Source organism: Aristolochia californica, unplaced genomic scaffold, assembly GCF_029961685.1.
Source record: "Aristolochia californica isolate CCGP_79_NKW_82.1479 unplaced genomic scaffold, dmAriCali1.0.hap1 SCAF_7, whole genome shotgun sequence".
NCBI lineage: Eukaryota > Viridiplantae > Streptophyta > Magnoliopsida > Piperales > Aristolochiaceae > Aristolochia > Aristolochia californica.
In genome coordinates, this window is record NW_027182268.1 from 8819108 (window position 1) to 8842376 (window position 23269).

The 23269-nt window shown below is 37.7% G+C and overlaps 1 protein-coding gene across 1 annotated transcript in view; it reads right to left on the reverse strand.

Moving 5' to 3' along the window:
* Positions 1 to 15997, reverse strand: part of LOC137936626 (serine/threonine-protein kinase VIK) — a 31325-nt gene extending 15328 nt beyond the window's left edge. The window contains exons 1-3 of the mRNA XM_068781417.1: positions 15456 to 15997; positions 14796 to 14870; positions 1058 to 1174 (exon numbers count right to left, since the gene is read on the reverse strand). Of these exons, the coding sequence (XP_068637518.1) occupies positions 1058 to 1174; positions 14796 to 14870; positions 15456 to 15800 (537 nt within the window). The 5' untranslated portion in view covers positions 15801 to 15997. The remainder of the gene's footprint in view (positions 1 to 1057; positions 1175 to 14795; positions 14871 to 15455) is intronic.
* Between the last annotated feature and the right edge of the window lie 7272 nt (positions 15998 to 23269).

A 23269-nucleotide genomic window follows, 5' to 3' on the forward strand; every position in this document is an offset into this window, starting at 1 on the left:
CCACTTCAAAAATCTCAAATAACCACAATGACAGAAATTTATAAGAAATTAACCCCAAATCCCACTCAATTATGGTTGATGTCAGCCTAGGGTAGGACACAAGCACTGAAACAGGGTAGGACACATTCCAAGAAATAGGTAATTTGAGCCTACTAAACCCCCTAGGGCAATTGAATACCTTAGAGCTGCTCAATAGGCAGTAGAACCATTAACCTTAGCTGATAAAGAATGGGAAAAAATAGATCTTTTACCAACCAGTCGGGCACAAAGCTTGAGGGATCCCTCTTCTAGAAGTCCGAACACTTCGATAAAGTATGCCAATAACAAATAAGATCTCCCAGATATTGTGTACTACTCTGATAACATGAAAAAAAATAAAAATTGAAGAGAAAATAGAGAGAGAATGAGGGAAGAGAGAGACAGAGGAGAAAAGAGAGCTCTAATAAAGACTCTTGTTAGTAGTCGTGCTCGACCCCCTTCTCTTTTTAATAAGTGGATTAGCACAATTACAAAAATGTCCTTTTTTACACTTACCACTTAACTCCTAATATCTCCCATTCTACATATCTAAATTACAACAAAACATGTAGAGCAAGATGACATGGAAATCTGTAGCATATACTGAGGTAAAATGACCAAAACACCCCTGAGTAGATTTTCTAACACATCATCCAAAAACAACACCAAAGTGACATTTGCAATATGGGCAGTTAGCTCATCTATGATAAGTTAGCTCATCTTGTGGCCATGCAGTACTCACACTAGCCAACGGATTCCAAATAGTCATCTTTGAAGATGTCAAGGTAGGTGCTCAGAACATTCTATCTTCCTAATAAGTGTCAAATAAATTCTATAGGTAGACTATCATGTTTTTGCCTGAGACAATAAAGACAATGCTCAGGTACTTCTTCTATATATTTTCTGCATACATTGTTTTAGGGAGTAATTGCATCAGTGGCTGATCTCCAAGACATAAGACCAAGCTGGTTTTATAAGATAGTCTCTGTGTTCTTTTTATTTTTAATGGAATGAAATCAGTAAATGATAAAGAACCAACCTTTCCAATTATCGATGAATTTGAGAAATCCAACTCAGAAGGGTCAATTTCCCAGTCACATTTATTTGGCAATGGGGGCGGCACTGGCTTTGGCTCAAAGTGACTGCCATTTTGTCCCTGCAGAGAAACAAATAAGCTCGATAGTACCTTTTAATACAAAATAGTAAATAGTCACTAAATGATCATAAAAAATTTTGAATGTTAGCTGAGTACCATTGCATGAAACTAAAATTTCAAGTGCACAACAATAATGAACAAATGCCAGTCTTGAGAAATATGATTATAGGTAAAGAGTATTCAGTAATTATGGAGTTCATGATAGGGGCATTATAGTCATTGTAAATTTTTATTTGAGTTCGTGATAGGATGAAAGGGGATGTACATTGACCCTATTCTCTCTTCTCTTTCCTGCAGCAACTGTTTCTTCTCAATTTCTCTCTCTTCAAGCCTTCTCATCAACACTCAATCTCTCATCCACACCCAATCTAGTTCATTTTTTACTATCAGTGAGAATCCAGCAATTCTAGTAAGATATTTCCAAATCTTCTTTTTCTCTTCTAAATAGTATACCCTATGGAGACCACATATATTGTAAAATATGAATCTTTTGGTCAGTGTGGTTGTTAAAGTTTTTTTTTTTTTCTTTTATGCCTACTGTTAAGGAATAGTCCCACATGGATTAGTGAGTATAAAAATCTTGAGTTTATTAGTTGGGAAATAGATTTCCTAAGTTGACTAGTCATTTTGGGATGGGCTTTGGACCCAACTTAACATGGTCTCAGAACAAGTACTCATATGTGGGCCTACACCTAAATTGTCCACTTGTAGAGCCACAAAGGAGGGCCTACACCTAAATTATCCACTTGTAGAGCCACAAAAGAGGGTCTACACCTAAATTATCCACTTGTAGAGCCACAAAAGAGAGCATACACCTAAATTATCCACTTGTAAAGCCACAAAAGAGGGTCTACATGTGAGGAAGAGTGTTAAGGAATAGTCCCACATGGGTTAGTGAGTACAAAGTTCTTGAGTTTACTAGTTGGAAAATAGGTTTCCTAAGTTGGCTAGTCATTTTGGGATAGGCCTTGACCCAACTTAACACCTACCTTTATGTTGATGGTTAAGAGTGGGGTTTCAACCCATATATAAAGTTGTAGCACCGCTCATTGGGTTAATATTCCTTCCTCATACAAATACCTGTGGAGAGTATTTTTTTTTCTGAGAAGTGAAAGAAAATTGTTCTATAAACAGAAGCCGAAAGGAAGTAGAGCCCCCAGAAGGGGGGCGGGTCAAGAAAAAAGAAAATACAAGTAATCCAGAAACCACAAGACATTAATTGGACTCAATTACAACTGTCTGACAGAGAAGTTCCCTTTCTAGCAAGCTTATCCACTGCTGCATTAGCCAATCACGAGACTTGATTCCAAGTAAATGAAAGAGTGTGTGTATTGTCCTAGATTTCCTCAAATTTCACAAGTAACACCAGAGAGGGTTGGCCACTCTGCTGCACCAGCTAATGATCAATGAAGGGGGCATGGAAGTCTGTGGCAGCCATTATGAACTCATTTAGGACAGCACACAATTCAGCAGTGATAAAGTCGGTGGAGCCTCACATGCCAGCATAGAACAGAAGAGCAGAGCCACCATTCTCATGACAAAAATCCCCTAAACCAAGGGAGAGGCCACTATTCTTATGACATAATCCACCAAATCCCATGGGTCCTAGGGTTCACCAAGGATTTGCCATTGAAATTGAGTTTAATAGTCCTCAGATCAGGAGGGATCCACGCAGTTGGAAGAGCTTGTTTTGATTGTGGAGCTGCAAAAAATTGCCAATTTTCTCTAATGAAAATGTACAGTGAATTCTTTACGCTGGCAAGCCCATGAGGGATCAGGATGGGCGCAGCTGCCAAAAACTTTCTCCGCAGTTCCTGATTCATCATCTGAACAATTTGTTATTATTCTCCCCTCAAATACAAAAGGGAGCAACAACCAGAGATGTGCGTGACAGGATATTCCCAAGAGCAAGAAGTTTGTTGGAGCACATTGTAGGATCAATTGACTGAAATTGGGGGGCAAGCACATGCAAGATTTAGAAGAGATGGAGGAGCTTGTGCTAGATTCAGGAGGAGAATTGGCATCAGATGAAGAGATGGTCAGCCGCTTCATCCGTTTCCCCACAGAACCTACAGGAGTTTACAACCAAGATGCCTTGTTTACTCAGATTGTCAACAGTGAGCCAGAAAAAACGGTTTTGGGAGGGGCAGGAGAGGGAGGAGATTGTTGTGAGGTTGGTTCCAAACCATGACTGTTGCAGGGTTTAAAACAGTGATAATCAATCTTCTAGCATTTCAGGTAGAGGTCCCAGTACAGACCTCCTCAACTCCACTTCCATAGAATTTTGTCCACCCCATCCCATCTGATATAGTGAAAGTTAAGAATGGACATTGGTCTACTTCCTCAGAATCCACTTCTTCATTCAAATTTCTTCTTAAATTTAGATGCTAGCCAATTTCAGATTTGACATTGACCGCCAGTATACTACCATCACGAGAAATTCCAATTAGGGAGGGGAATTCATCAGCAAAATCATTCAACCAACAAATTAACCAGAATTTAAGATTCCAACTGGATCCAATTTGAACAGCCAGAGGGAGCTTAAGGACTATGGTGGATCAGAGGTAGCCAACAGTGTTCAGGATGCAGAACCCTAGAGGATGAATTAGGGTTTGCATGAATTTGGGATAAGAAAGAAAGGTGGACGAATTTGGAGCTAAATTATACTATCTAACTATCAACTAAGCAAACAAAGGCTGAGGGTTTTCAATCATTCTTCCCCTAGCCGTGCACTTCTCCTTGTATAGATGAAATAATACAATTGTAATGAAACTAGGAAACATAATAAACAAGGATTTAACTAGATAAATAAACAAAGAAACTACTAGGCTAGATAAATCAGGAAACTGCTAGGTTAGATAAACTAGGAAATTACTAGCCTAAGAAACTCCTAATTCAACAAGAAACACTCTTCAAATGGAGAAGGGAGAGGTCTCCTAATTTGAGAAGGGAGCCTTCTTGGTTCACGCCCTTTTATAAATTCATTAGCTCTACTTAAAAAATAATCACAAATATACCCGTATGATTAATGTTTTAGCATTGCACCTCCTTACAAGAACCACATTTATAGTAAGGCTTTGATGTATGTTGTTATATACAGGGGTATTTTGGTCATTTCATAGTAACCAGTATATATTTCTGATGTAATCAGTAGAGTATATGCCTTATTAGGAACCTATGTTTCAAATTTGGTTGAATTATGATACATGAACATGAAGTTATATAAGTCAGAGCTTTGAGAGGTATTTTTGTAAACTTATTCTCGTAATCACTTAAGTGAGATAATAAAAGAGGGAGGTCGGCTTTCTCGGCCTCCAACAAGTGCGTCTTGTGCACTCTCTCCTCTCCTCATCCTCTCTTTTCTTCATTCTTTCTTCCTCATTTTCTTCCCTTTTACATGTCCTTTTCTTATGGAGGATCAATTGGCAGGTAAGTTAGAGACAACAAATAATGAGAAGGAAGTGATTTCTTACAGAAAAACTCAAGCAGAGCCTGCACTTTTTGAAGAGATGAGTTGATCATGAACACTTGCTGGTCGGCAGGTTGGGTGAAGTCTACCTTTGGCATGAATGACAATGTGTTCAACTTGTCTCATCTCAGCACTAGGGATTGGTAAGAAGAGTTTTGGGACACTCTACCCGGATGATCTCTTCAAAAGTGTAGTTAGCCTTCTTATGCAAACAAGTTATGACCACATCTTGCATCTCCTATGGTGAAAGTGGAAACATGCTTTTAGTTGTTGCACTTCAAGTTCATCACTACTTGACACAATCCATGGTTGCACTATACCATAGACAGCATGCAAAGAGATTTCCAGCCCTCTTTGTTTTCCTCCAAGACAATCTTTTGGTCTTCTTTTGTTTTGATATGGGGAAAATCAAGTTTAGCCTGGAGGGTGCCATCATTTGGGGAAGAGGAGCCTCCTAAGTGAGAAAGTTGAAAAGGAGGGTATATAGCATGGAAGAAGCGTGTAGTAGTGTTTGGAAAACTTGCGAAAGCGATGAGGAGGGGTACTATTGAAAGGTGGGTGACAGCAATGGTAATGGTGTAAAAAATATAGGGGAAAGGTGAAACAAAGTGTAAGAGTCCCATCAGGAATTGTGGAATAGGTTGCATGTGATAGGTGAGGGAAGTTTGGTGAGTGAAAAGAGATGGACGTGTGTGAGGATTCTGAGGATGGTTTCCATGGGTGTTAGGTTGGTAACAAGATGGTAGTAGTGTCCACTGGGGAGGAAGGTGGTGAGAAGGGAAAGGAACTCGGTGGTATGATTGAGTGGCAGGTGAAGTGGAGATGGAAGATAAGGTTGGGTGCAGCCAAAGACTGTGACGGAAGATTAGTGGACAAGCTGGGCTGGAAATTAAGGTGACTAGAGGGGAGGGAAGAGGGAGCATGAGTATGAGTGAAGAAGGATGAGCTGATGCCTTCTTCACAAACTTTGGGGAAGGAAGGGGGCCTAGAGTCCTACTTGTCTAGCGAGCCTACACCAACTTTTTCAATTCAGATACAGCATCTCTCAAGCTTGGATTCACCACTATTCTTGGCTTGAAAAAGGCTTAAAAAGTAAGCTTAGAATTTGTGTCTTCCGCTCACAACAAGCATTCAACAAGACCTTTGTTTTTTCCAACATTGATTTCCCTTTGTAGAAAAATCAGATTGAGAAACTGTTTTTTGTGTGAAATAAACTCACCAATCTTTCTTTGAAGATATAATTTGATATATATAACTGCATTCTTGATGGCAGGAACCAATTCGAAGTTTACAGCTTTTTGTTGCCGCTCACAACCTTCCTACAGTCTTACCTTTGCTACTTCATTCAATTTCTCTTTGTAGAAAAATCAGATTGATAAAATTCTTATTGCATAAGAAAGTAGACTCAAAACTCTTTCTAAAAATATACAATTTGCAATATGGAAGTCATACAATGATGGTGTGTAATCCAACGAAAAACTGCTACGATACCACTTGATGCAGAATCTTAGAGAATGAATTAGGGTTTGCACAAATTCCAGAGAAGAGAGGTGAATAAATTTGGAGCTAAATAATACTAACCATCAACTAATAAAAGAAAAGACTTATGATCTTCAATCATCCTTCCTCTAGCCATGCACTTCTCCTTTTATAAATGAAATAATACAATTGTAGTGAAACTAGGAAACATAAATAAACAAGGATACTAGTATGCTAAATGAACTAGGAAACTACAAGATAAGAAACTTCTAATTCAATAAGGAGCACTCTCCAAATGGAAAAGGAAGAGGTCTCCTAATTGAGAAGGGGCCTTCTTGGCTAGTGCCCTTTTTTTCTAAATCTTAAGCTACCCCTCCACTTATAAAATAATTACAAATATATCCTTATTATCTGTGTCTTGTCAGTTCATCATAGCATTACGCTGTAGATATTATTTTTAGCCAAAGAGCCCCCCCTTTTTCAGAGCCGAAATGCCATATCCACTTCCCTGAAAGTGCAAAAATCTTCTAATGCCCAACCTGCCTTCATTTTTTGGGAGGCACATGTCAGCGAATACATTTGTAGAGCCTTTGCAAAAAATTCTTCTCTCAAGAGCCTCTATCTTGTTAAGCGTATTTGTGGGGCATTTAGGGGGGGGGGGGGGGGGGGGGGGGGGGGGCGTTTGTCAACTTGATGCAAGAGATGAACTTCAGCCACATTACTCAGTTCATTTCCTGACATCGTTAGTGGAGCACCAACGCTTGATTCATGTTGATGAATCAGATGAATCCGAAAATCATCTCCACGGTTTAATTTCGGGAATCCGGATTCCGCAGTATATTGCAAATCATCCGGATGAAGCGGGCGGGACGCGTCGAACCCTCGTCGAAATTTTTTTTTTCAGTTTCTCTTGCACTCTTCCCTCTCTCGGTCACCTTCTTCTCTCGTCTCTTCTTCCAAAAAAAATTTCTCCCCTCTCGCTTTTCCCTACTCCCTCTCGCCGCCGCCGTACCTAATCCTTCTTTGCCGCCCATCACCGTTAACTCCCGTACCTCGCCCTCGCCTTGTCGTACCCCAACCAGAGCAGCTGCTCCAAACCCTCTCCCGTCGTCGTCACCCCCCTACCACCACCTGCTGCCACTGTCAGATCAGCCGGCCACAGCTCTCGGCAACACCACACAGAACCCCCCCGGATACCTAAGTTGAGGGGGAAAATTATTTTCCCCCCTCGATGCCCCGTCCCGCACAGCGTGCAAACTTGCACGTGCAGTTCACACGAGAGTTTTGCACGTGCGATTTTTTTTATAAAAAAAAAAAGTTGCAAATCCTATTTTAAGCCGTTGTTTTTCCTCCAATGCAATTTCGTCCGCCCCAACCGCCTCTAGTGCTGCTTTTCCTTTAGACGATGCAATAATATGTAAAAATATAGTGTGTTAAAGATAGCATTTGATCAATTTTTCCTGTTTATTTATTTATTTTTTATAATTAATCATGTGCACAATTAATTGGCTCACACAATTACTGTATTAATGTACAATAAACTGCAATCATTAAATAATATAATATCTAATTTAATTAATTAGTATATTAATATATTTTAATTATACATTAAATTACTTATTCGTGTAGTAATCATGTTTGTTTTACCTAATTTTGGGTTTAAGAATTATGTTCTAATTAAGTATACTATTACAAGTTACTCATTCTCCTATTTTTTATATTTTTCTCATTTTGGGGCACTAACACTGGAAACTGTTTTCCAGTGCACATAAACTCGTCCACACTAACACCAAGTTTGAAGTTGAATTTCATGTAGATGACTGAAATGAATTTGAAGCAGGAGATGAAGATGAAGTTCAAATTTTAAGTTTGTTAAATAACCCCCCCCCCCCCCCCCCTTAAGGAAGGATAGGTAGTATAAAAGAAGCCTGGAAAGAGTTTTTTTTTTTTTTTTTTTAAATAGTGTTGAGTTACATTAAAAGGCTCAAGTGAGCAAGATTACAAGGAGGGGGAACCGTCCCAAACAATGAGAGATTGCCGGGATGTTCCATATTTAGCTAGCCTATCAGCCAAAGAATTGGCTGACCTAGGAATGTGATTCCAAGTACAAGTAATTGAGGTTACAATATCTACAATAGACGAAATAATTAGCCAATGCAGCCAAGGGGGGAGGCTGAACTTGAGCACCAGTTGATGACCACTTTAGAGTGCCCCTCAATCAACAGCCTCCCTTGAAGACGATCTTTAAAAATCTTCAAACCAAAATGAAGAGCAGTCACCTCCGTAGTGTTGGAATCAACAATACTATTGGCCCAACATAGGAAAGGAAAGACTAGTCCCCCCCCCCCCCCCACCGACCGGTCCGGGACACCCCAGAGCTCTACCGTTGAAAGTTTAGCTTAATGCAATCACTAGGGGGAGGCTCCCACTCTGCCATGATTAGAATCTTCTAAGGACCTGCCTTATGGGCTAGAAGACACCAATTCTATCAAAGAGAGACACCAGTCTGGGGAGCAAATTCCTTTCTGGTGTGGAGCCAGTTGGAAACCATACCCACAGCGCAAGAGACCATACTATCCAGATTGCTGAACTTGGAATTGAATCTCCAGTTATTCCTCTCGAGCCATACACACCAAAGGATGTGAGCAAGGCATGCAGAGAGCAGAAGCTTGCCAATTTTAGGCAGGTGAGTCCCCAACACTATCTAAAAAGTGCCGAATAGATCTTGATGGAGGCCCACTTGAATGCCAATTTCATGGAAAACTTTCATCCAAACTCTCCACGAAAAGCCACAGTGCAGAAGAACATGTTGAACTGACTCCTCACATATGCCACAGAGGGGGTAGGTACTATCCGAGACGGTGAAAGTTGTCAGCAGTGAGGATTTGCTCTCTGATGGCTGTCCAAATAAAGAATTTTATTTTGTTAAGCGCTGAGAGTCTCTAGGTGAGATTCGCCTGGTGCTCTGGCAGGAACATCCTCCGTGATGTGGGAATAGACTAAAGCGATTGTGAATATACCACTGATGTTAGGCTTCTAAATCAATTTATCATTCAGGCTCCGAGGAAGAGAATACTCCAAGAATGATTACTCCAAGATTCCACTACCCAGTATGATAGGTCCATAACAATCTTGGAAATCCCCAGGTATTCCTTAGAAAGGGGTCGGGAACGCACCACTCATTGGCCAAGAACAAGAGTCCTCCCATTTCCGGGATAGAAGGAGGTCGCGAAGGTTGGAAGCACCTTATAAACGGATTTCCATATGGAGGATGGACAACGAGGATCGCCTCCCTCTCTCCACCAATGCCCTGAAATCTGAAGATAGTAGCACACCATATTTCTCCACAAATTTCTATGGTTGGCATTAAAGTTCCAAATCCACTTAAATAGGAGGGCATTATTCATATCCTTTCTAGGTCTTATGCCCAAGCCCACCCTATCCTGAGGCTGACAGATCTTCTTCCAACTAACCAAACGATATTTGAACATGTCTTCTAACCCCTCCATAGGAAGCGAAGGCAAATAGCATCAATCTTTGAACACATGAAGGTCAAACACTTGATAAAAGTCAGAAGGTAATTTGGCAAACCAGCCAAGCAAGACTTTAATAGAGTGAGTCAACCCGCAGTGGATATGGGTTTGCCCCGTCAAATAGCAAGTCACTTCTTAAATTTCTTGATAAGAGGGGACCAAAGCCCTGTTGTGGGTCGAGAATCAAAAAGGGGAAGACCCAAATATGTAGTTGGCATGTTCTCTAGAGTGCATCCCAGGAAATCAGCCATGTCTCTAAGCTCAACTCCATCAATGTAGTATCCCAGGAGAGTGGGTTTCCTCCAATTTATATTATGACCCGAAGCCAACTCAAATAGACCAAGAACAGCTCTCAACTTCTTGATCTGATTCATAGTGCCCACACCGAAGCAAATGGTGTCATTCGCAAACTGAAGAATCGGAATATCAAAGCTGATGTATCCGCTGTGGGGATACAACTAGCTGAGGAGATACAAATTTGAATCTAGAACTTCTATTTAGCACCAAATCCCATTCTTTCTAGAAGAATATCAAGAAGCTTCCAATTGACTCTGTCAAACGCCTTTTCAAAATCTAGCTTGAGAACAAATCTGGGAAGCTTCAAGGTCTTGAAATGATGAAGAAGGTCATGACAAGCCATAGCTGAGTTCAAGATGTTCTTCCCATTGATAAAGACACTCTGCCCCTAGTGGATAGCAATAGGAAGAACCGCTCAAAGATGATTGGCAAGGAGATGCGCAATTATCTTATAAGTGCTAGTGGTGAGATTGATAGGCCGAAATACTGAAGGAAGTTTTGCCACATCTTTTTTGGGAATAAGGGCGATGAATGAAGCCCCTATACTTTTGAAAGCAATGCCACAATGGTAGAACGAATGACCCATATTGGCAATGTCTTCACCAATGATGGGCCAGTAGTGACGGTAGAATTCACCATTGAATCCGTCCGGGCCCAGAGCACAATCCAGAGGGAGCCCCATCGTTGCTTTCTCAATTTCTCGGCTAGAGAAGGGGAGCTCAATAGTAGGGATAGCCATAAGATTAACCCGTTGAAAGAAGCGTAGAACTGACTAACCTTTAGTGTAGAGATCTGCAAAAAAACTCACCAAATTGTTAGAAATAAGGGTTCTATCCAAGGTAATCTCACCATTGACACATAACGATGTGATACGATTGGCTCTTCTACTGGCAGTGGCCACGGCATGAAAAAATTTAGTGCTGGCATCTCCCTCTGAAAGCCACTTGAACCGGGCCATTTGCTTCCAATGTACAAGATCGCGATGATCGAAAGCTTGCAGTTGCCCCTAGAGAGCATAACGTTGAGCCAATTCAGCGGAGCTCAAGCTTATGTGTTTATGTGTTGGGTTTATGTGTTGGCCCTAGAAATTAAAAACAGGGATTTAATAATAGAACTGAACTGATCACCAACATCATCAAGAAGGTCCATTCAAAGGAGTACATGACGAAGCACTTTTTCAGTTACCAACTAAGAGATAAAGTTTTGCTATTGAAAGCCCTTTCACTAGCCAAAAACAATACAGTCCAGTAGCAATAGTGTGCATCCATAGCAACCCAACAGACAGGTTTGCATTCTGAAGCATTTATCTTTCTCAATCCCATGGTAGCGGATTCAAGCTTCTTAAGCAGCAAGCTAACCTATAAAGCACCATTAGTGAAACTCCTTCTCATGTTCAAGTTCAAGTTGTCACTGATACTAGATTCATGAACGTTGATGCATGAAGCCATTGCACTCTAGAAAATGGAAAGAAAATCCAAGAAAAAGGGCTATTGTCCACCCAAATATAATTAAAGAACTAGATTGTCGAGCCCAACCGAATCCCAAATGAACGACACTTAAAGCCATGCTTGCTTGTACAAACAGGCCTACAATTGGAGTTGCATGCTAAAAAATGAATCATTGGGAAGCCAAGATTCATGAGCAGTACTGATAGTTATTACAAATTGTCCTGCTATAAAGTGCTGAATTTTCAGCTCCACACCTCCATAGCAAACTTTGCAAGGATTTGGTCCATTGACCACTATCCTCCCAATCAATTACATGGTAGCGAAATTTGTTAGAAGGCCCCTCCAAGGAAATTACACTCCATAGCTTCAACCTTTGCTACAAAGTTGGAAGGGCGATGGAGAAGGGAGACAAAATAATTTTGGTAGGCAGACATTCTTCAAATCCTCTACTATGTTTTACTCGGCGATCAATCTTGGGTGGCTTTGTCCTACTAGTATTCAAGAGGCTTTCAATATTCCCATCCTCCAGTATGCAAATGATACTATCATATTTGGAATCGGTAACATTGATGGTGCCAGAAAGATCAAAGCGGTTTTGGGTCTCTTCGAGTTAGCCTCTGGTCAAAGAGTCAATCGGGAAAAGACCTCTCTCATGGGTTTTAATGTTAGCCTTGAGCTCCTTGCAGAGATGGCAAGTATATTCGGCTCTATAACAAGTCACTTACCAACAACCTGTCTTGGCATGCCATTATTCAACGGCCGCATTTGCTCAAGTCTTTGGAATCCGGTGGTTGAGAAAATTGAATCCCGGCTAGCAACCTGGAAAGGGCGTTTACTTAGTAAGGCTGGGAGGCTCATCTCCTCAAGTCTTGCATTTGCAAGTATTCCAAATTATGCACTATCTTTTATGCCCTGTCCTACATCCATATGTAAGACTATGGATAAGCTCAAAAGAAGACTTCTATGGAGAGGATCGAGTGATGCTTTTAAATATCATCTGGTCAGATGGGATGATGTCTGTTTGCCAAAAAATATGGGTGGCTTGGGGATTCGGAAATCCAAGGATATGAACCAAGCACTACTCCTAAAATGGTTATGGGAATTCAATACTCACTACTTCAATACATCTTCTCATGGAAGGTGTGGACTTTCATTCTTAGCATGTTGGGGTTGTAATTCTGCATGGCGGCTGATCTGCTCTCATTCAGTGAGTCGCTCCTTGGTACTTCCCTTCGTGGCCTGAGAAAGGTGATGCTCTCTGCTTGTGCTAGTTTCATCCCGTGGGGACTTTGGAATGAGCGCAATCAAAGGAGGTTTGATGGAAAAAGTGAAGCAGTTGATCGTGTGGCGGACCGAGTGGTGGCACATATTTCCTCTTGGCTCCTGACTAAGAAGTTTTTCTCCTCCTTTGTGGGTACTCCTATCAGTGAAAACTGGAGTAATTTGGCTATGATGCACTCTGGAACAAAGGTCCTGATTATGTAGGAATGGATCCCTCCTCAACATGGTTACCTTAAGTTGAACTTTGATGGCTCTTCTCTTGGTAATCCTGGGATCTCTGGATTCAGAGGGGTTATTTCGGATCATTCTGGCAACCAGCTTTTCTCATATGCCAACCCTTGAGGAATCGCCGATTCTACGTCTGCGGAGCTTCATGGCTTCCTCAACGGGCTCCGTGTTTTCAGAGATGAGTGCAACGGTCCCCTTCATAGTGAAGGGGACTCGAAGGTGGTCATTGGATGGTGTGAGTGTGTATCCCTTCCCCCGTGGTGCCATTGGGATATTTTTCGGGAAATTCTTGAAATTACCTCAAATTTATCTTGTATTTGGTCTCACATTCTGAGATCCGCAAATTCGGTAGCAGATGTGCTTGCCAAGCAGGGAGCTACCCTACAATCGTTGGTTGTCAAGGATCTGCTCCCTCTTCTGTAATCTCTTGTTTATATAAATACATCTTTATAAAAAATAAAAATAAAACATTCTTCAAATCTATACTACAAATTTCTTCTGATCATGCTATGAAATTCTAAATATTCCTCTAGTTTATATTACTACTTCTGACAAAATTCAAATTAATGACCTTTTTTTAGAAGTTCAAGTTCAATAAATATTGTCAATAATCAAATTCCCAGCTTAAGGCAGAGTGACACTTTCCCTTTTGATCCAGGATGATGCATCTTTTACAGTAAAATTTTAATTTTAGAGTCTCTTTGTATCTAAGTTTCAGGTCGCTGCATTATAACAAAACATGGAATACTACGGATGAAGTCAAATCTATTGCAGAAGCATCTGCAGAGAAGACCTCCATGACATGTAAACACCATTTTTAATTATTAGTTTTCTTTTCTTTTTCCCGTTTCTGAAATGGATGGTCAGATTTCCTCCCAAGGATGTGTTTAAAGAGACGACTTTTCAAGCACAAAGCAGCATCACCATGCATGAAAAACTTAACAACCAACTCATTTCTCCATCACAAGAAAAAAATAAAGAAAAAACAACTCACAGAAGGGATCCTTAGTGGGTCCAAACCAATCAATAGAGATAACCTATTTAAATTTAAAACAGTTATTGCACATTAAAAGATCATATGAAAAAGAATGCATGAACGTAACTGCATACCATCAGGGGTGGGAGTGGCAACTGCATAAACAAACTAACAAAAATCATTGCACTGTTTTTCAGAAATGCTAATATTTCAATATGGGTCTTCTGGTGTAGGCTTTCACCTGTACACATGCTACACCGTGGCTATGCCAAAAAAGCCTCGATCAACTAACACAAACGATCTCAGATTGCGAAGAAAGTGCTCTGTCCTTAACTGAGCAAATCTGTTCCTCCCAAAGTGTTCTACTTCACTCGTTTTTGCGCCACTGTTTTGATGGCTTTGAAAACATTTAGATCTTTCTTTGTATTATTTTTCACAAGTTGTCATATTGAGTTAGTTGCCATACTGTATTTTGTATCTCATTTCTTACAATGCAATTCACATCACTTTCAAAAAAAAAAAAAAATCAAAAGTCAAATTCATAGACAAAGCAGGAGCATGGCAAGAATAAATTTAAATATGGAGAAGACACCAAATTCATGCACTTCTGGAGAAGAATTTGGCATCACCTAATTGTTAAACTTTAAGCCATAACCTTGATACATTTTCAATTTCCACACATTACTCTCTTCTTTATGTAATAAACCCTGGCACATAAAGACAACAAGAGATATACAAATGAAGAATATAAAAAATTATTACATTCAACGTGAGTGTTTGAAAAAAAAATGAATCTAATATCATAATGCAAAGAAAAGGTACTTAGAGTGAATTAAAGAACTTTACTTCTCATTACTATTACAAAAGAATAAATAAATAAAAATTTGCCTGCAGCCAAAACTCAACTTACAAAGGACAAACCACCGTATGATTTCAGTAGCTCAATCATGCTATATTTCTTAGCTCCTTCTGCATCAGCTAGAGGCTGTTGTGAGAAAAGCAAATCAAGTCAATCTTACAATTGTCAAGAATACATGCTATCTACCAAAAGAGGGAAAAAAATGAATTTTAGTATGACACATTAGACAGCCTAATATCTACCAGAGGAGATATTGAAACAGAAATAAAGTGAAAATCAAATGAAATTATTTGACGAGGACATCAAGAGTTCCCATTTTCACTCCTACACCTGCAAACTTTTTGAGAAGCATGTCGAATATGAAAGAAAACCATGGAATAATAAAATGCAAATCATGAGGAAGCCAGTCAAAAATTGAACGTCTTATGGGGTCGAGCACCTCCACGGATAAAATAATTTTGAACCAATGAAACTATGCATATTTTTTCATTGAATAAGAGTACCAACTAATCGGATTGGGCCTTTGGCTCCGTGGTCACATGTGTGAGCTCTTTGGGTTAAAAATTTCACCAGAAGTACCGGGTGCAGTGTTCATTTGTATTCAACATTCAAAAATACGAAAAAGAATAGCAACTGTTAAACAGAAACAAGAAAATCATTACAAATATATGCGTGATTAAGGGAAGAGGGAGGGATGAGGAAAAGACTGACGGTGTTCCTCCATCGATCTTGGGCGTTTACGTCTGCGCCGAACTCGAGGAGGCATTTAGCTACGTCAATCCACCCGTGCAAGGAGGCGACGTGAAGAGGAGTCCTGTTGTCATAATCCCTGGCAGCAACGAGGGAATGATCTTCCACAAGAAGCTTGCGGACGGCCGCCGCATCGTTCTGGTGGGTGTGCCACAGGATGAGAGAGGTCCGGCTAACCCTAGCCTTCTCCTTCTGTTTATCGGCGGCGGCGGCGGCGGTACTGGTATTGCGATCCACTCCTCCATGTCCTCGAGACGATGACGACCCCCCGCCCTCCGATGAACAATCGCCTTCGTTATCACTCATCTGGTTACTGAAGGATCCGCGAAAACCAACTATTGGTAGAGGCAAGTCGCTTTTTTCACGAATCGGGTAAGTTGATTCAGAGATAATGCATTTATAATTCTCTCAACCTCACATAATTGTCGTCTGTGCGTCTCTCTACTGCCTCTGCCTCTTATAGCGGAGCGGCGACGAGACAGAAACCGATACCAGTGACTCGTATTCGGCAACAAAATGGTGAGACGAGGACTTCACGTGAAAATTTGCGTTTGCTCAGTACACGCACCGGCTAACTACCAAGGGTAGCAAAAAGGTGAACGAACTATTCAATGCTGAAAAATTATAGGAGGATCTATTGGGCAACAATTGGAAACCAGGGAGAGATAAACTTTAGCCACATTACTCATTTATCTTTTGACGTCATCACTAGTGTACTAGCATTAAAGTCACGTAGATCTTTAAGATAAATCCGAAAATCATCTCCATGGTTTAATTTTGGGAATTTAGTTTCCGCAATATATTGTGAATCATCAAGATGAAGTGGGCACCGTGCTTCGAACCCTCGTCATTTTTTTTCTTTTAGTCTCTCTCACACGCCCTCCCTCTCTCGGTCTCCTCCTTGAATTTTTTCTTCCATCTCTTTGCAGCCATCTCCGTTCTCCCTATGCTCTCTCGCTTCTTCATTCTCCCTCTCACTTCTCCCTTCTCCCTCTTGCTGTGAATGTCCTCTCGGCCTCCCTCTCTCTCCCTCGCACTCGCTCTCTCTCAGCCTCCCGCTCGCTTCTCCCTCTCTCCTATCCCTCTCGGTCCCCCCACTCCTTTCTCCCTGTCGCTACTCTCTTTTTCCCCAAAATACCTCCCGATTTTGTTCTATTTCGATTTCGATTTTCTTCGATTTTTGATATTTTGGCATCAATTTCTTCTATTCTACTTTGATTCGGCTTCGATTTCACCCTTCGACTTCCGTTTTCCCCAATATCAGAAGGTAAGCATAAACCCTAATTTTTTCCTATTAATTTAGTGATGCTTTTTATTTAATTTTAATTTATGTGCGTAATTTGGGGATTTAAGGTTAGGGTTTATTGTATTTATGGTTCAATTTCGTCTACAGAGAATTTAATTTGGGGATTAGGGTTTACTGTATTTAGCGTTCAATGCTTGGTATTTAAGGTTTTAGGGTTTAAAAAATTAGGGTTCTCGGTTTTGGGGCTTTTAGGGGTTTTAAGATCTAAGGTTTAGGGTTTAGGGTTAGGGTTTAGAGTTTGGGGTGTTTAATCTAATTCAAACAAGGCTGAGTCACCTACACCGGCGTCCATTAGCCAATGAAACCCGACCCCCATCACTAACGAAATACAGCTCGTAGTGACTATGAAGTCATATGGGGCTCTACCAAGGGTATTCGGTGAATTTGGATTTTACGCGTGTGTGTTTTTGCATTGTTTAGTGCATCTGCAATGGAAATAATTTGATTAATTTTGGAATGTTTTAGAATGTTATTGAAAAAATTTGAAGTGCTATGGAATGATTTTGCCATGTGGTAAGGAGATTAGATGGAGGAGGTGATGGAGTCCAATTAGGTGCAACGGATGATATAGACAGTGTTGAAAGCGATGGTCTAGTGGAAGAGGATACCCAATCAATAAGCGTTTGGAGGCAGCGTGCATTAGAATCCACAAGAGCCGCATAATTTCAAGATGACATAGCAACTTGTATATGGAATGATAAATGATGATTGTATTTTATTACTTTTGAACATGTGTTGTTCTTATGTACTAAACTTGTCATTTGATGATTTTAATTTTAAAGGCACGAACTCGTTATTAGAATAATCTTTCTAGGTTATTAATGAAGTTGTATATTTATTTATATATTATTTTTATTAAATTTTATTACTATATTAAACTATATATTTAAGTATGATAAATAAAATATAGTTACAATATACATTTGATCACTTAATTATTTTAATTTTGTGGAAATATATTATTAATTAATACCACATAAAAAAGGCATCTTTTGTTATTAATAAAATAATTCTTTCTTTATTCATTATATTTATTTTTTAATTATTGTATTATATTAGTGATTTAATAGTGGTAATAAAGATATTTTTAAGTCAAGCATTTGATCAATTATTTTGGTTTAATTAACCCATTTTTTATTTAATAAAATTAATGGTTTTAAATTTAACGAAAACATATTATTAATTAACAATACGTACAAATATAAAGTGTGTTAAAATTATGATTAGATCATTTTTTCTTGTTTAATCATTCCATTTTAGGTTAAAATATATCATATGTTATTAATAAATTAATAATTGAACTTATTACATTTATTTCTGATATTTATAATGTTATTTATTTATTTTTTATTATTAATCATGTGTGTATTTCATTGGCTCACTTAATTATTGTATTAATGTACAATAAAATGCAATCATTAAATAATATAATATCTAATTCAATTAGTTAATATATTAATATATTTTAATTATATATTAAATTACTTATTCGTGTAGTAATAATGCATGTTTTACCTAATTTGGGGTTTAAGGATTATGGTTTAATTATCTATATAGTTAGGGTTTAGGGATTCTCTTGTTTTTTATATTTTTCTTATATTGGGGCACTAACACTGGAAACTATTTTCCAATGCACATGAAGTCGTCCACACTAACACCGAGTTCTAAAATGAAGTTCATGTAGATGAATGAAATGAATTTGAATCAGAAGATGAAGATGAATTTCAAAATTTCCCCCCTTTAATGTAAAGTAGTAGTAACCTCTACTTTTTTTATTTTCCAGGTATGCTTTTCCTCAATTATTTGTGTTAAAACCCCGAGTGCAACAATTGTTTGTTTGCCTACAAGTTAGTCTGAATTCAGCCTAACTTATCCTCACCTACCCCCGCATGTGTGAGTCAGCAAATTGGAAGGTGTTAAACTGGAATTGAGACTAATGGTCTATTTGAAACTCCATGGAAAAGAAAAGAAAATGAGAATTTGATTATTATTATTTCAAAAAATAGTTAGTGAAAAAAATAATTTGACTATTATCTCATTTTCACTAACTATTTTTTGGATAATAATGGTCAAATTCTCATTTTCTTTTTTTTTTTGTTTTTATTTTATTTTATTTTTTAAAGGTTCCAAACAGACCCTAAAGGACATAGGTTGGGGTTTCCTTTCACCTTCCAGGCCGGGAAGGGGTCGAGCCCGTGCAGCCAAACCTACCCGACCCATGACTAAAATTTGGAGTTTAGGTTTTAGGGTTATGGTTCGGGTTTTTAAAAACCTGACCTTAGATAAACTTGGGATTTCTTCCTTTGAGATGACATGTGACTACTAACTAGGTCATGTCGACCACCTATTAGGAATTTGGAATAGATGCATTATGTCAAAGTGTTAGCAAAGGATCAACAGACGACTCCCCGTTCTCATGAACTTGCTCATTCCTATTAGTATTTTCTTTATCTAGTCCTACTTTCACTACATTTTCACTCATGTATGCATGCACGTGATTCTATGGTAGAACTCATCTTTAGAAAGGTAGGTCTCACATGACATTGCGTATCGAAGTTTGGATCTCAAAATTGTGTTTAAGTCAATAATAAGAAAACTTAGGTAGTTTAGATAAATATTCGTACTTTAGATGATTGTATATACGGTGTTAGGTATACAATTATTCACTAGGAAAATGTCACATCACTACACAATATTGATTGATTATGTGCAATACATAAGAGGATGAATACTTGAGGAGGTAATTAGGCCTTGAGCCCAATATCTCGATCACATTTTTATTCACTTTCTTTACTCTTAGGAATTGACACGATCTTTACGTTAGATACTTGATTTTGTTTGGAGCAATTGCATAAATAGATTATTTAATTTGTTTAACCACTTTGGATAAGTCGTATTTCTATAAAGTTATAAGGTTTTATTCCAAGAGAAATTCATTCAAAAAACAAAATCATTATTTTTAAAAAAAATCAATTAACTGGGTATCGTTGATTATACTCAAAATCATAAATATTTTTATTCCTATAATAGTTTATAAATAACTATCTCAATATTCGTTTTATGAAAATATTTTAAAAAATTATTAAAACTTAATAGGAATTAGACTTTATGCATTCCACTTGTTGGCTATCAATTCATTTAAATTCAATTCAATTATTCACTTCAATTCAATTCATTGTGGACTAACCCGGTTAAAATTTTGTCATTGGGACTTGGGAGGCACCTCATCTAGTTAGAGTTTGAGAAGGAAACGGAGATAGAAAAGAAATCATCATTAGATACAATTAGGTTGATGGATTACTCGACTCTATATAAGAGCATTGATCCCCAAAATAGACATTACCCCAACTCAAGAAAGAGGGCATGTCATCAAGGTGATGTCGCAAATAAGAGCATTGATCCCCAAAATAGACATTACCCCATCTCCAGAAAGAAGGCATGTCATCAAGGTGATGTCACAAATAGTGGTACATATGTAACATAATAAAAAAAAAGTAAGCTACTTTGTAGATTGTTCCACTTATATTCGGTATATTGGTAAATGGTACTATAAGTATATAGAAGAAGCTATCATTTATTTTCCTATTATCGAAAGATAGAATGGGTAATCAGATAAATAAATGAAATAATAACAAAAATAGCATAAAAATCTATAAAATCATAAAAGTATATAAATTTATATTATTGTATACATAAAAGGCTATGAACAATGTCATTCTAAATGTGTAAGAACCTCCTTAGAAAAAGACACTTGAATCATGTTTTATCTCAAATAATTCACTCAAAATAAAGATGTAGCAAATTACTCTTATATATAGTACGATACTCAGCAAATTGGATACGAAATCACCCTTATCATTTTTATTTCATTTATTAAATGATAAATAGATAATTAGATAAAATTACCCGAAATGTCTAATCAGGTAAAATTTGCATTTTTTTTTATTCCATTTAACAAGAGATAAACAAACAAACCATGTAAATGGGTAAAATTGATACCACTTGTCACAAAAAGAAGATCAACAAATTTCAAGCAATAGAGAAATTTCTGTAGAGAGATAAGTACCTTTGAATTACTATACTTTTTTCAAATATAAAAAATGATTAAGTTATGAAATGTGGAATTATTTCTAGGATAACAATTGGCATTAGAGCTGATATTTTTAAACTTTTAAGATTTAAGATTTCACTTTTGGCTCCTAAAAGCTCTTCTTGCCATAAAATATATCAATAAAAGAATTAACCAAACAATAACAATTGAACAAAAAATTTTATAGTGGTTTATGATCCTATTTTAAATTGCTAGTTCACTACCAGAAATAATTGTTAGTCAAAGTTAATTCACTATGTTCAGTAGTCAAACGTCCGTTAATGACCTCTAAGGTTTAAATATAATTTCAATACCTCCTCACACTTGACACTTATAGTCAACAACTAAGTACATACACCTAGACCAATATATGAAATTTACATATTTCAATTAGCTTACACAAGCTTATGGATTAAATTTACAAATGCAAGGATCACTTGTTTTACATGTATAATTTAATGATGCATATGATTAGCTAAGTTTACAATAATACAATCACAAGTGAATACACCCAATCTTAGGTGATGCTATGATGACAATAATAGCTCAAAACAATCTCAAATATGATTTCTAAGTAAGAGCATGATGTGATTGTAGCTCAAGATCAAGAATTAGGAAAACTACTATGAAATACCTCAAATTAAGAGTTTAATGAGAAAATTGACAACCAAACACAAGATGAACTTAACTCAAATGATCTCAAAGTATTTGGAGAAACTTAAATAGATTCCTAACTACCAATACAATTCAAAATAAAAGGAATAATGTACTTACCTTTATTGAAAAATCTCATGTATGACCTCTTTCTCTTGAAATAAAAAATCACAAATCATTTGGAAGGCTCAAAGGAGCTTGATAATGCTTCAATTCTCTATATTAAAGCTTAATAATTTGTTTGGGACATGAACCAGTTAATAGAACTCAATGAAACAATGAAAAGAACTAGTCATTTTTAACATAAAATGACCATTTTCCCTTTAGTAAAAATTATCATGAAAAAAATACTTAACATTCTCATTTTGGACTATTAATTATAATGTTAGGTTACTAACAAATCTTGAAAGCCTATAATGGCCAAATTGACACTTTGGATATTCACTCACAACTGTTTTTGGAATAAGTTATTTCAACCCATATTGGTTGTTCAAATGGTCTTTAGGCATCACCTCTTATATTTTCTTCAAACATCAAGACAATTGGTTGGACAACTTATTGGATGATTCCTCAAAGAGCCTTTTCTCTCTCCTGGTCGTTTGAATTATGTCTATCTGTTGACCAAATATTGGCTCCCTTATTGTTTTTTATGATAACAAAACCGAGTATTTAATATATTTTACCTTTAAGAGACATGCATCTTGTTAGAAGATGGGCTCAAGCCCACAAGTCCAAGGCAAGGAAGCCCACATGTCTAAGTGATGGCATATGGGTAATATAGGATGCTTCTCATAAAGATGGCATGAAAATGTAAATACTTGTCCTTTTTATGTCTCTTTTTTATAAAGTTGTAGCCCTAAGGGAATTATAAAAGCTATAAATAAAGGCATTAGCTAAGAGGTAGAGCATTGAAGCTCTCTCCTCCTTTCTCCCAAATTCGTTCAACCTCCCTCCTTCCCTTGGTCGGCAAACCTCTCCTTCCTCCTAGTCTAAGCTCTCTCTATTTTGTAGTTGATCCCTTCTTCCTCTCTTCTCCTTCCTCTTCTTCTTTTTGGTTGATCAAAGTACTCTACATGGGATCCTAAATTCTACACATCTCAAGGTCTAAAGCCTCAAAACAAACAAGCCTACTCAATACCTCAAACATCATTGCAATACAACTCTTGAAGAAGTACCCTTGAAGTAGAAGACAATGTGAGGATTGGATTTTATGAGACATTAATGTATATCAAAACTCAATCAATATGTAAGAGAGTCTTCCAAACTCCTTTTCTTAAGGTACAATGGTAAACATGGAGCTTCAAGGCATTCATTGCATTTGCACATATTTTTAATGATCATATACATCATTTCAAACATATTAACACACTTAGATTCAATTATTGTTTTGTTTTAAAAGTCAACTTAGTTGAACTGGCACAATGATCGATCATCCAGAAGTGCAAATGCCAAGCTTATAATGCATGATTGATCATCCCATTTGGATTGATTGATCAATATTGTTCAGGCAAGTAAAAATTACATAGAATGATCTATCATCCCACATGATTGATTGATCAGATAGAATTTTGCCAGTCAGGAACACAAAACATGATCGATCATAGGAAGTTAACTGATCGATTATACTTCCATAACACTGCCAAAGGGAAAATCTAACTGATCGATCATCCCATGATAATGATCAATCAATTTAAATTTTCAAGACCAATGGTAACTCATTGATCA